General features: G+C 41.5%; 2 protein-coding genes across 2 annotated transcripts; one reads left to right on the top strand and one right to left on the bottom strand.

Moving 5' to 3' along the window:
• The first annotated feature begins 884 nt into the window (after positions 1–884).
• On the top strand, positions 885–7583 carry pals2a (protein associated with LIN7 2, MAGUK p55 family member a). The gene is made up of 12 exons (XM_079227642.1): positions 885–1000; positions 1744–1862; positions 3062–3214; positions 3810–3959; positions 4190–4417; positions 5034–5165; positions 5326–5428; positions 5573–5638; positions 5765–5926; positions 6019–6221; positions 6304–6432; positions 6531–7583. The coding sequence occupies exons 1-12, from the start codon at positions 970–972 to the stop codon at positions 6705–6707; spliced, it is 1653 nt and encodes a 550-aa protein (XP_079083768.1). The 5' UTR covers positions 885–969; the 3' UTR covers positions 6708–7583.
• A 647-nt stretch (positions 7584–8230) lies between these two features.
• gsdmeb (gasdermin Eb) lies at positions 8231–12250 on the bottom strand (the record flags this gene model as incomplete). Its single annotated transcript, XM_079227957.1, has 9 exons — positions 8231–9440; positions 9546–9622; positions 9803–9968; positions 10060–10187; positions 10506–10619; positions 10707–10827; positions 11286–11460; positions 11769–11961; positions 12046–12250. The coding sequence occupies 9 exons, from the start codon at positions 12248–12250 to the stop codon at positions 9207–9209; spliced, it is 1413 nt and encodes a 470-aa protein (XP_079084083.1). The 3' UTR covers positions 8231–9206.
• Between the last annotated feature and the right edge of the window lie 1497 nt (positions 12251–13747).

The following is a 13747-nucleotide window of genomic DNA, read 5'->3' as shown; positions in this document are numbered from 1 at the left end:
AATCTCACTCTTTCTGAGCTGCACTTTGTCTGACTTGGTGGTAGGTAATGGGTTTCTCTAAACAGATATAGGTCATGTGATTAACTTAGCCAATCACAGTGGCTTCATTTACAATACTACTAAATGAACAGAAGACGTCTGGGCCATAAAGGCAACCCTGGGGTACAAGGGACCTTACTTACCAGCATGAGCTGCTTCTATCACCTAGGTGGGTTTTTAGGTTGTCTTTGATAATTTCACCATATAAGAAGAATAATGGGATTTATTTAAATTTTCTCTTCAGTCCGGAGTTACCAGATGAGTGTTTTGTAGAAAACGTGGGGCTCCGTGTCGGAGTGCTGCACTGATGATTTGAACAGTTTGTCGGTGAGTTTGTGCCTTTCTTGTTTATTTTTTGGCTTTGGTTGATTATCTGCCCTTTTTTTGCTGACATTGTATAGATGGAGTACAGTTTTGTGTGGTATTTATGATGTCTATGCAGTTAGATGGGACCTATCTTTAGAAAGCACTTGTTTCTGTGAGTCCACCTACCCACTAAGGCATTGCTAAGGCTGTTTTTGCCTCACTCTGTTTGGAGGTCTTGTTTGCACAGAGGCCCCAGAGGCCTCCCTCTGTGTGGCTGGCACAACCTTTAGCCAGAAGGCCAGGAGACTCATCCTTTGTCGCTCAATGACCCTCTTTGTCGTTCCCTCAATTCATTATAGCTCTCTGTGCTAACATACACGTGAAACATACAAACTAGTTTTCTCTTTCATGCATCCGTGCAGTATCTGAATTTGTAACATATGTTAGTAAATGTCAGTTAAGCTTGATTGATTTCATGATGATTTTGGCATACAGTCTACTGACTTGTAGTCTTTTTTTCTTCTTCCCAGCCCTCCAGTTGCCTTGGTTTCTGAAAGCAGGCAGTTGGGCGGCTTTCGACCGTGTTAAGAGAGTTTCGCCGTCCTGAGCTGAGAAATATTAAACATGATTATGGCCAATGCGAAGTCTGGCAAAGGTAAGCTGTCAATTCAAAGACAAAGTCCTAACTAATCTTTTGCTCAGAACTGTTGCGATGGTGTGTGCACAATTTCATTACCATTTCAATGGTACTCTGCCCAGAGATAGTTGTGTGGGTTTATTTGCAGCTTATTCACATTTGTCCCTCTGTGACATACAACATAACGCATAACAAAAGAAAATGTGTCAAATGATGTACTTGCAAAGCAATGTTTCAGCTCGTACAAGGACTGTAATTCTGTCTACTTCTGATTCAATCTGAACTAAATAAGAATGGACTGCTTATTCTCATAAAAAAAAATAAACAGGATGCATGACTTCTAATGGAAATGTCCTAATTGGGAAGTACATAAATGTATTTTCTATTCATGTTCTTGAAATTATGATAATTAAAATCATTAAATGAAAATATTGCTGTGTGCTCTTTCTCTACAAGACAGATCTGTTGGTAGAACAATTCCTTTGTGACTCTGTGCGTGCTTGTTGCTGCTGCAGTGAAAATATAGGACGTTCTCTGAATTGGCCCATTGATAGACTGTCCACTATTGTTCTTGCCTTGTAAGCTCTTATTATAGTCCCATTGGCTCAGAATAAATACATAAAAGTGACTTTAACTGGCTGTGAGCTTTGTCACTAACTTATTGGGCTGCATTCACAAAGCGGTAACTCAAGCTAAAACTAAAAAGTTTCGAGTGTGCTTTGCATTCTGTTAACACAATCTTTGAATTGTTTTCCCTTTAGCCATGCAGCAGGTACTGGACAACCTGAAATACCTGCCATCAGGCTCAGGAGCCAAAGATATTGACCTCATATTCCTCAGAGGCATCATGGAGAGCCCCATCGTGCGCTCCCTTGCAAAGGTAAAAAACACGCACACACCCACACACACACAGTTGCAATCTAAAGCTCTAGCTATAGTTTAGTAGAGGAGCAAATGTAACTGTGAGCTCGAGGAAATTAAAATGTAATAAGTTTCCCATGATGCCACATGTGCAGGATGACGACTGCCTTGACAGTTTATCCTGTGAGGCTTAATAACATATTCCGACTAATGCTAAATGCTTATTTTTGTGGGCTGGAGGGGAAATAGTTCAAGCCGACCTCTCTCTCTAAAACATACGTACATGGTTTTTAAACAAGTATATGCACAGCATCTTGCTACCCTGTGACGTTAACTAATCTTGCCGTGTGATCATTGTTGCGGTGTTGAGGTTTAAATTACTTGAAGAAAATGTTTCCTGTCCAGTGCGAGGTCTGTGAGAGGTCTTATGCTCTTATGCTCGTCTGTTAGAAGAGAGAAACAATTGAGCTTTGCATATTCACCTAAAAAGAACATACCCTCATTTTCAGATTCATACAGATTCATCATGTTTAGATGCTGTAATGGTCGAATAACAATTATTTTTCTCAGGCTGTTTGCCTAAATAAACGTATTCACCTTCTTCATGAAACACTCCATTTTAGCCTGCCTCTCTCTTGTAACACCATTTAAATCAAATGTTCACATCGCTAAACGAGGTTGACAGCATGGAGAACAAATGGCTTGCATAAGAGGAAAAAAAATCTCCAATACAGAATAAGGTCACAAAGTTCAATGTCTATATCTATGAATATAATGCTTTATGTAGAAAACCTGTCACAGGCAAGCTCTTGTCCTCATTTCTAACAAACGGAGAACTGCTTTTCCTGCTACATGGGCCTGTATGCAGGTTGCGGTGTAATGTCATATCGAATAGAAATATTAAATGTGGTCATAGACACTACATTGAACTGTTAAATTCCCTTTATCAGTTAAGGATTAACCATATGATCGCTTTTTCCCTGTGTTAGAAATGTAAGCTGTTAAACTCTGAGTTCCCATAAATGTATATCAATTTTGAGATACAAAAGACCCTTTGTGGACCCTTCTGTCAGGTGTCCATCTTATCTACCCCTGTGCCATCGGTCTGCTCACTGGGTGTAGTTCAATGTGAAATGCTTTTCATGTTTGTGTGTGTGTGTGTGTGTGTGTGTGTGTGTGTGTGTGTGTGTGTGTGTGTGTGTGTGTGTGTGTGTGTAGGCCCATGAGCGTCTGGAAGAAGTTAAATTAAAAGCCGTGCGGGATGATAATGTTCAGCTGGTAACAGAGATCCTGGATTCCCTCAACAACCTGCCAGAAAACGATGCTACCGCTGCTGAGCTTGTCAAAATCCTCCAGGAGCCGCACTTTAAGGTATCTTTGACCTCATTCCTCTTGTCCACACTTTTTAATGGGGCCGAATGGACCAGATAATTGTATGAACGGCGTCAGAGCATGTTATAACCATGTTAATCTTCTCTGAAGTGGTAGCAGTTCTGCTTCCTTGTCGCCCTTCATATTCTCAATCACTTACAAGCGGCGGCATGGGAGGGTGTGGGTGTATTTCCGTGGGCCAATAGCAGGCTGAGTTATGTGGGTAAAGTCAGGGTGAGAAGACTGTCACGTACTGTTTCAGTAAATCTTCACATTTGCTGATGCAGTTTGTAGTCTCTGAACAATGTTGGCTGCTAGGGTAAGAACCAGACTGATTCATCTTCTCTATTTTATCAATTACGTAGTCGATGCAGTCATAAAAGAGTTTTTTCATTTTTTTTTTTAAATGCATGTTGCAGTGGCAATCACTGTTAGGGTTTTGTATGTTGGTGCATGAACCACACAATAGTGCTGATTGTCTTAGTGAGCAAATTATGTCAATATACTTGAGGAAATTGTAAAATACAGATATTGTGAACCATGCTTTTATTGCGGTCTGTACTTCCCTTCCCTGTTCTTCTCGTTTCTGCCTCAGTCTTTGATGGAGGCTCATGATAAAGTGGCTGCAAAGTGCTATGAAATGCCCCACACTGAAGTGAACAGCAACGCCTTTTTGACAAGTTCACTCATGCCAGCTGATGCCGTCAGGATGATTGGCATCCGGAAGAAAGCCGGGGAGCCACTGGTAAGTTAGCCAGGCTTTTACATCAACCACAGCTCTGCAGAGGCAACGTGTTAACTGTTTTATTCATGTCCTCTTTTATTGACCATGAATAGCTTAATAGTCTGACTTAGTTGTACATAGTAACTCGCCACGAGTTCTTTTCTTTCACTGCAACCCGAGACCATGCCGTAAAATAGACCTGCGGCACGATTTATGAAGTGTGAATGCATGATATTAAATGACTCTTTCAGGGGGTGACATTCCGTGTGGAGCGGGGAGAGATGGTGATTGCACGGATCCTGCACGGCAGCTCGATTGACAGGCAGGGCATGCTGCACACAGGAGACATAATCTGCGAGGTGAACGGTCGTGAGGTCGGTCGGAGTCCCCATGAACTCCAGGAGCTGTTGGGGGACTGCAGTGGGAGCATCACACTCAAGGTGCTGCCCAGCTACAGAGACACGCCGGCACCTCCACAGGTGAGTGAGGAAAAAGGAGGCTGCGTTTTATGTTTTCCTGCCCAGTGGGATACTAGAAATCCTGTAATTGAATTGAAACTTTTTTTTTTTAGTAAACTCTATTAAACTAGATTGATATCTTGAAATAAGTGGTTTGAGTATATCAGAATACAGGATGCGTTTGTGGATGTGTAAGTCCTGGTTTGCCAAGTGTACAAGGCTGTCATACTGTACCTTTCAGGGATTGAGGGAGAACTGCCTGACCTGGGTGATCTCAGAAGGCCAGGCTTCTGAAAATTGAGCCTAGTGAGGGTCTATTAATAACACTCCTCACACTATCTGGGACACACACACCCTTCTTTTCTTACAGTAACGTGCACATGCAACAGCTGACACTGAGGATCAGTGCGTAGGGTTATGTCAGACACTGACCTTTGTGCCAGGGAGGATTTAGTTAAGTGCTTGTTGGGTTTCAGTTATGGTAAGAGTTGTGAATAAGAAGACTAATTGAATAATACTATTATTTTGACATTTAACGAGCAGTCAGACACAAACATGGTGTTGCTCAATCCTGTATGTTTTTGCTCTCTGTATGATTTGATAGTCTGATATCTTGTTAACACCCTCTATGTTGTAGGTTTTTCTGAAGCCTCACTTCAACTATAATCCGACAACAGACAACCTGATCCCCTGTAAAGAGGCAGGGCTGGCCTTTTCCAAGGGAGACATCCTGCATGTAGTCAACAAGGAGGACCCCAACTGGTGGCAGGTGAGAAGATGTATTCCTGACGAGGCCAGGGCTGCTTCAACTAGAGCTGCACATCTAATTAGAAGTGAAAAGCTGCAAGACGCTGCCAATGATGAGGAGAAGAAGATTTTACTATGTGTGTGAAATATTTAATCTCTTAACTGGTCCGATTTCTGATTAGGCATGCAAAGTTGATGGTGGAGCGACTGGTCTCATCCCCAGTCAGTTCTTGGAGGAGAAGAGGAAAGCTTTTGTGAGAAGAGACTGGGATACTTCTGGCTCAGGTTAGTTCAAATCATATTTGCCCAAACCAACACATTCCCACCATGCATCTTGCTCCTTGTTCTTAAGTTGTCATGATAGTCAGAAAAGACTTGGCTTTAGCACCACCATGTGGTGATCTGATACTTTCTTTAAATTGATCTCAGGGATGATCTGTGGAACTGCGAAGAAAAAGAAGAAAAAAATGATGTACCTCACTTCAAAGAATGCAGGTGTGCATCACCACTGGATCTTATTTGTGTACTTCCAAGAAATGTTGTGAAAAGTTTGCAGTGTGAAACTGTAAGTGCACAGACAACATTATGGTACTCATCCAGCCTGTGAATTGCCTTGAACAGAGTTTGACCGTTATGAGCTGCAGATCTATGAGGAAGTAGCCAAGATGCCACCGTTTCAGAGGAAAACGCTGGTTCTGATTGGAGCCCAAGGAGTTGGGAGGCGGAGCCTGAAGAACAGACTCATCGTCATGAACCCTCTGCGATATGGAACCACTGTACCCTGTGAGTGGGTGAGACAGGCAGCAGAGGTAGTTGCATTGTCTGCAACTAGATTGGCTGTACATGTAACACGTCTCCTCACCGCTTATCTCCAGTCACGTCACGACATCCGAGGGAAGAGGAGAGAGACGGCCAGAACTACTGCTTTGTGACGCGAGACGAGATGGAGAGGGACATCAAGGAGAACCGTTATCTGGAGCATGGCGAGTATGACGCCAACCTTTATGGCACCAAGATCGACTCCATCCATGAAGTGGTGGATGCAGGCCGTACCTGCATCCTGGACGTCAATCCTCAGGTGAGTCAAAAGGAACACGCTTTCAATGTGTTGATCTGTTTACCCCTAAATCTTTGGTTGTGACGTTACATTTTCTGCCCAGGCCCTGAAATTGTTGAAAACTGCTGAATTTATGCCATTTGTGGTGTTTATTGCTGCTCCTGAACTGGATACGCTAAGAGCTATGCACAAAGCGGTGATAGATGCTGGACTTACCACCAAACTACTCACGGTATGTTAAGAGCATGTAAGGTTTCTGAATACTTATGATAATGAACCTTTAGTCGTTGTGTTCATGATCCTAATGGGCTGAATCTCTCTCTGTATCAGGAGAACGATTTGAAGAAGACTGTGGACGAGAGTGCCCGGATCCGTCGGGCATATAGCCACTACTTTGACCTGACTATTGTCAATGACAATCTGGACAAGGCCTTTGAGCAACTGCAAGAGGTGGTAGAGCGATTATTCATCGAGCCCCAGTGGGTTCCAGTCAGCTGGGTCTACTGATGTTTTACAACCGACTGGACAGACGTGGCTATTGGAGCTGCTGGGCTTGGGATGAAAGGGGACACCTTAAGGGACGGAGGATTCAAATCTGCACCAACGGGACACATCAGGCCTGTGTGAATATAGGTCTTGCACAAAGCTGTATCAGTCACCTTGATCTGAACTGCCAGATTCCTTTTTAGCTCTCTATGCAACTCCCAAAGCACAGGAAGTGTACTTATTTATTGGCCATTTTAAAAAAGAAGCCTTTCTATTCATGTCGATTGGGAGAACATACTTGTGTCAGGATATTTTAAAAGCAAAAGCAATTTTTGTCACGTCCGTTTTTTTATTTTTATGCTCTATGTAAAATAGGTAAAGTGTATTTATTTTGCAAAAACGAGGAGATATTGCTCATTGAAAAGAACGATACCTCAGTGTTACAGTTTACAGTGCATATGGCTCCAGTACATCATCTCATTCTGTCACTACAAACCTGTCATTCATGTAGAATAGTATCATATTTTTGAGACTCAAGGCTGCATTTATGCTCCGTCATACGAGTCACTGTTTCATGTACAGATGAAAAATAATTCTGTAGTGTTTACCCATTAATTCTCTTTCACTCAAGCACAACATATTACATTAATTATGTTGATTGTTTGTCAGGCATTTATTTCATGCAAGTATTTCTGACGATATGGTGCTGTCTTTGTTCAAAAGAAACTTTCCACAGAACTCTCGATCAGGGTACTTAAATCTCAGTGAATCATCCCTTCTGATGTGATATTACTAAAACTTAACTGTTTTAAATAAAGTTCCTATTTACTTATAAAAAGGTATATTTTACAAGAATTCAGAAAAGATGTATTTTCAGATGTCAAATAAATAACTGGTGTTTTCTAATGATCCACTTTTGTTTTGCTCTTTTGCCGGAATTACTTGACAAACGTGAACATGTGTTCACAAACTGGAGGAGAAGATATTTAACGATCTGAGGTGGCGTGTTTGTCCCTGTTATTGTTGAGGCCAGAGGCTTCATGTGTGCCGGTCGGTTCCGATTAGATTGGTGGTCTACGGTCAAGGTCAGTGAGACCTCACGTCAAACCTATTCTCATTTCCTCAAATATGGCTCAAACATCCAGTTGTACTCAAGGTTGACGTGATCAGAATTTGGCGATGAAAGGTCATTGTGACCACACAAAACTGTTCTTGGCCATAACTTTTATGTTAATTATTACAATTTCACACAATTGTTGAGGAAGATAAAATGATGACCGGCCTGGATGGAAACTGAAATCTGAAGCCCTCGCACCGGCGACCTCGGAGAGGACCGATTTGTATTTGTAGGAATTTTTCTTTTTCCTCAAAGATTAATTTACTTTTTTGGAGGCTTTATCATGCCCAAAAACTCAAAGTTGACATGCATATCAGGACTTAAGTTTGTTTTGCACAAAGAAGATCAACAAATAAAGGTGTGTGCATATATAGCCAAGATCTGTTTGGAGACCAATAACAAGAACAACTTCACTTTGATTAAAAAAACAACATCAATGTTTTTATTATTTTGTTAAAGCAATTTGCAGTCAAAGGTGAAACAACAGATATGTTTGAAGGGTTACAGTGGGATTTGCAACGCCTGCCTCATTCACTTTAATAGAACTGGCACCAAAGTCTGGCACACTGACATAATTACCCTCTTATGTATTCCTTGTCCTATATCAGGAATTAACGGCCACCCTACAGCCAATCAGAATCTAGTATTCAGCCAGATCATGGTATTAGAAAATTACAAATACAAATCTGTAGATAAAATCTAATTGAGAACGCAATGAAATCAAGAGGCTTCTTTTAGATAGTATGACCCAAAAGAAGATGGTAAGAACCAGGTGCCTGTCTTTGAACCCTTTTTCTTACATTTTCATTCAGAGTAAAATCTGAATATTACATTCAAATTAGTGTGTATATTAGTAGTGTATATTAGTACATATACTATATTAGTGTGTATATTAGTGTTGGCACCAGCAGGTGCCAACAATGTACCATATAGTAAACATTCCACATCAAAGCCTGTAACTCTGAATTCAGTTGTGAAATAGTATATTTAAGAGCTGCAGCTAATGTTTTGTTCCTCAATTTTAATTGGCTTGAATGTGTGGCTCAACTTTTAGTAAGAACACGTTTCTCTCTTACTTAGCAATAAGTAATAGACTCAAAGTGGATCATTTTTATGATTGTAACCACTTGTTTCACACTTTTCCCAGAGCCGAAGGCGACCGCTTCAAAATGACCTAAACTAATTGATTGTCCATTTATTTGACCATTTGTCGTCGACTAATTCATTGACTTAGTTTCGACACGAGTACATTTATATAATTACCATACAGAAACGTTGTCTTAGTGGAAATTCTACTGCAAGGGAGAAAAACAGATCCCTAACACTTGATCTACATGTTTCCTTTACCTCATTCCAGTGCTTTTAAAGTTTCAAGTTAAGGGTGGATATTAAAAAAGGTGTCTTCAGTTCAAATCACAGTGGGCCAACGAGGCGAGTCCTCTGACAGCGATACACAGGACCAGAGGAAGGTTTCCAGGCACGTGGCTTACTTCTGTCTTCACTGTGTTTCCATCTCTCTTCAGGGACACATTGGAGGCGGCAAACAGACGTTCAGTCTTTTCGTAGACGTCTTCCGTCAGTGCAGCTAATCCTGCGCTGCTTAGAGGCAACTCCCCCATCCCCGATACGCACTGCACCTGGAGCGGATGTGACAGGGACATAAAAGGCAGTTTAATACAATGGGATAAATCGTGAAAAAAAAGGAAAAGTTATTCACATTTGTGAAAACTGCCTTTACTAACCAGTAGCTCCAGAACCGGGAACACAGCGGTTAGGCTGCAGCACGTTCCCAAATCAGAAAGACAATCGTTTGTCATCTCTGAAAGACAAAGATAAAACATGGAAACAGAGCTTGAGGAAATTTGATTTTCAAGACTTCTGTATGCAATGGGAACTCTGCGACTGAACATACGTCTCTTTCTGACCTTACATGGAGATGTTTTGTTTTTTCACAGTGAGAAATTCAAGCAACATTTCAGTTAAGTCACAGCTTTCTCACCATCCATGGCGCTGGCGATGAGGTGAAACGCAGAGAGGACTGGTTTGGGAGCCACTTCACCAGACTGCTCTAAAAGGTCCAGAATTGCTTGGATGTTCTGTTTTTGGGACTCTGTTGTTGTGACATCACCCAGGGCCGGTCTCTTATCAGAGCACATCTGTTCCAGCTGAGACAGAGGATGACACCTAGATTTAAAAGCCAATTTTATAGAAGCTCCAAACGCTAACTCCAGAAGATAACTTTGTGTTGCCGCTTACCACATTCTGCAGTGAACTGACGGCCCCTCGGTCCGCCATAACCTCTGTGATTTGTCGGAGCAGAGAAGACCTTGTGGTGGCAGGAAGAGCTGAGAGCAGCTGGAAATGATCTCTCAGTTGCTCCAGCTCTAAATAAAATACAAAATGGATACACCTCATCATCCACCTCCCATAGACTAAATGTGTACATGCAGCAGGCCACTAAACACTAAGATAGAACCAGGCACAAAACTAAAAAGTAAGCCGCACAAGTTGACACGTGAGACCTTATAATATAGGTCAAAACACGTTTTAACAAGCAGTTACCACACCATTATGATAAGACAGGAGGCTTCTAATCTGTAGAGGCTCCTTGTGCATGCATTTCTGAACACGTCATGTGCTTGTTATGTCAGCTATCTATACTCACGTGTTTTATGGCTTCAGAGATGAAAACAGTAATTTACCTTGTGTAAGGTGGCTGTTTTCAGAGTCAGGAGCTCCAACGATGCCCGACAGTCCTTTCTTAGGAGCGCCATCTACTTCAAAATACCCGGTGGTGTCTGACATCAGACACAGCTCTGAGGAAAATAAAACATTTTGAATACCCACGATATGAAATGTAACCGCAGTAGCGTTTAATCAGTTGTGCGTGAATAATTTCTCACCATAGCGCCCATCATGTTTGATCTCTAGCTCTATGAGGGCATACGCAATGGTAGTATGGATGGGGATCTCCATGGTGACATTACTGTCTTTACTCAAGCTCCCATTCTCCTTCAAGGAAACCTGCAGATTTGTAATAATGCCGCGAACATGCGAGGCCAAACACACAGATTATAACAAAACTCAGTTTGTTTAAAAGGAAATATCCACGTTAAAACAATGTGTTACAGCTGAAGAACAGTTCTCAGTGCATCGGACATGTGTAGACCCCCAAAGGTTGTAAACATTCATCTAGGTAGGACAGTGAATGTTTTGACACCAGTGTCTGATTCAGAGAGCAAAGACTTCTTCTTCCTCTTTGCATAACTGAAAACAACACGGAGCAACTCAATTAACAAAGAGCAGGTTCAATCTAATTTTCCACCAACAATTGGTAAGAATTTGCAAGATAAATGGCACAGATTTCCCTTCTTCTAAACAAGAAATAAAAAAGGGAAGGATTTGCGGTTGTGATGAACCCTCACACATAAAATGACAGACGCTACACTCCTATAATAAATGAGTTGTATACTGCACTGTACCTTTGTGCTCTTGGGCCCACAGAGGCTCAGTGCTCCTCCACACTGTCCTCCCTGCTGCACCTCCTCTATGACCGAACAGGGCTGAGTCGTCAAAATACGCTCCTTCACAATCCCAAAAACCTGTCTGGACTTCTCCTTAGTCTGCTGGACCAGCCCATGGGTCATATCCAGGATCCTGCCATGTTGAATTCACAAATACACAAGTGGAATGTTTCACAAGGAGCCTTCTTGGAATATTATGAAACTGGGAAATACTCTAAAGTTTATCTAGATTCCATTCCCAAACTAAAAACTAAACTACGCAATTTTTTTGTGAGTGTTAATATTCACCCGAGTAACTTTATGGTCGGACAAAGATCATTCATGCTGTTTGCAGATCTTAAACACGCTGCATGTCAAATGATATTTACAGTGTTTTTCTTTCAATTCAACCCTATTTAACTCTCTGAGACAGGACAGTGGAAACTAGTGGGCGGAACTAACCTGTCCTTGGACTCTCGCAGCAACTTCTGCACGTCCACTTCTTCTTTTTTTAAACTGCCAAACGATGACTGGAGTTTGGAAGAGTCTTTACCCTGGATGCTCACACTGGAGTAGGGGAATTTGCCATCTATGGTTCCCTGAATGTTGTCACCAAATGTCCCGTTGTATTTGATGAAATCTGTCTCTATGACACCTGTGGACAAAACATTTCAGTTTTCTGTGGTCTTCAAATAATAAATACATACACCTCAGCATTACAGAGGGGTTTGATGTTCACCTGGCTTTATAGGCGTGTCTCCTGTGAGTATATCATTGAGGTTAAAATCTGTTGGAATGTACTTGGGCTTCTGCCAGAGCCAGAAACGTCTGCGCTTCACCACCACTGTCAGAAGAGCAATGGTGTCATTCAGGCTGGACACTGGGATCAGCAGGCCTCCATGATCCACCTCCTCCACAAAGTTGTTGGTGGCTGTGGCAAACATCTCTGAAGAAACTCTGTGAGGGAGACAATGGTGTGGAAGAGTGAGGACATGTGAGCTCCTCCTTCACATCAGCCAATCCTTACTTCTTTTCCTTCACTTTTCAGAACACTTTCTCAGAATATTTAAAGAAATAGCCTCTTTTTCACAATGGAAAAGTAACAAACGTTGCAGGCGGGTAGCGTAATTCAGCAAAACACAACAGTCTCGAGTTGTTGTGCTCGTAAGTTCGTCTGCTTGCAGAACAAAACAAAAACTAAATGCAGAGGATACATGTTCGACCACTTACCCGAAATCCTTGTTTGAGAGACGAACCTGAAGAGGAACCTTCACAGCAGACAATACTTCTCCATGTTAGTTGAGCAGCTGGTTTTTGTTTTGGACAAAAGACGCGCAGAGGCCCCGCCTTCCCTCTACAGGGCGTGTTACTGAAGCTAAGCAAAACACATAATAATAATAATACAAATAATGATACAAGTAATAAAAACAATGGTCAGGATTATAATAAAGTAATATGAATATAATATAATAATAATTATCATTATTATTATTATGATATATATCAGGATGCTCCATGTCATCCTGCTCGGTTTCCGGAGGTCTTTGTACCGTCTACGCACCATTGATGGCTATTTGTCGCCACCTAGTGGACATAAGTAAAAGGTTCACCAGCTTCATTTCACATCTTGAAGTGTGTACTTCCTCTGATTTAGATCAGACCAGTCAGCAGAATGCTACTTCATTCTATGTTAGTATTGAACTCTGAACAGACACATTAGATTTAAATTACCAAGTATTTTGTATGTTTTAAACCCATAAAAGTTAAAGATCCGGGGATGATAAAAACTTCAGCATCTTGCTCCTTCTGAACAATGCTCTTGTACTGACGGATGAAATAAACAGTGTAGGCACTAGGAGCCACTAGTGTTAGCTCAGTATTTCAGTGTTTGTTCATCAATTTAAAATGGTTTATCATATTATTCATAATTATCTGATCACCTTAACTTGTTTCAGGACTCCATCATTGTTTTTGGCCTTTGATTCTAGTTAGACTACAGCAACATGTACAGTAGTATAGACAAGAGGTCCAGCACATAAAGTGGCTAAATCCCAAAGCTGTGAATTGAATGAGTTAGCTGTATGCAAGCATCTAATCAATTGAGGCAGAAAACAGTTCACCCAGCCAGATCTGTGTCACACAGCTACAAGGAAAAACTGCACATTGTGAGCTGCACTATTCTTTAAAACTAGGTTTCTATTTGGAGATCACTGTTTGTGGCCAACCCACGAAATGACCATGGTGGGAGGAGCCAAAACCTGCAGCTCTGAGCAAATCCTCCTTTTATTTTCATATTATCTTTCACCCTTGTAACACATAAAGTTACCTCAGTGGTGAAACCGTTATTTTATGGAGACTCACCTTCGATCATATAACAGTGTAACAAGCAAGACATTGGCAAGGGCTCTTTTAAGATGGTAATGCTCCCATGCAACATGAAA

Source organism: Taurulus bubalis (assembly GCF_910589615.1).
Source record: "Taurulus bubalis genome assembly, chromosome: 12".
In the NCBI taxonomy this organism is placed as follows: Eukaryota; Metazoa; Chordata; class Actinopteri; order Perciformes; family Cottidae; genus Taurulus; species Taurulus bubalis.
The sequence above is the reverse complement of the archived record's forward strand: the minus strand, read 5'-3'. Positions and strand labels throughout refer to the sequence as shown.

Bases quoted from the DNA above. Each gene is read 5' to 3' on its own strand.
- pals2a (XM_079227642.1), top strand. From the start codon at position 970: ATGATTATGGCCAATGCGAAGTCTGGCAAAG. The intron at 1,863-3,061 runs GTAAAAAACACG...GTGTGTGTGTAG, and splicing joins TCGTGCGCTCCCTTGCAAAG to GCCCATGAGCGTCTGGAAGA. The intron at 5,639-5,764 runs GTGTGCATCACC...TGCCTTGAACAG, and splicing joins CCTCACTTCAAAGAATGCAG to AGTTTGACCGTTATGAGCTG.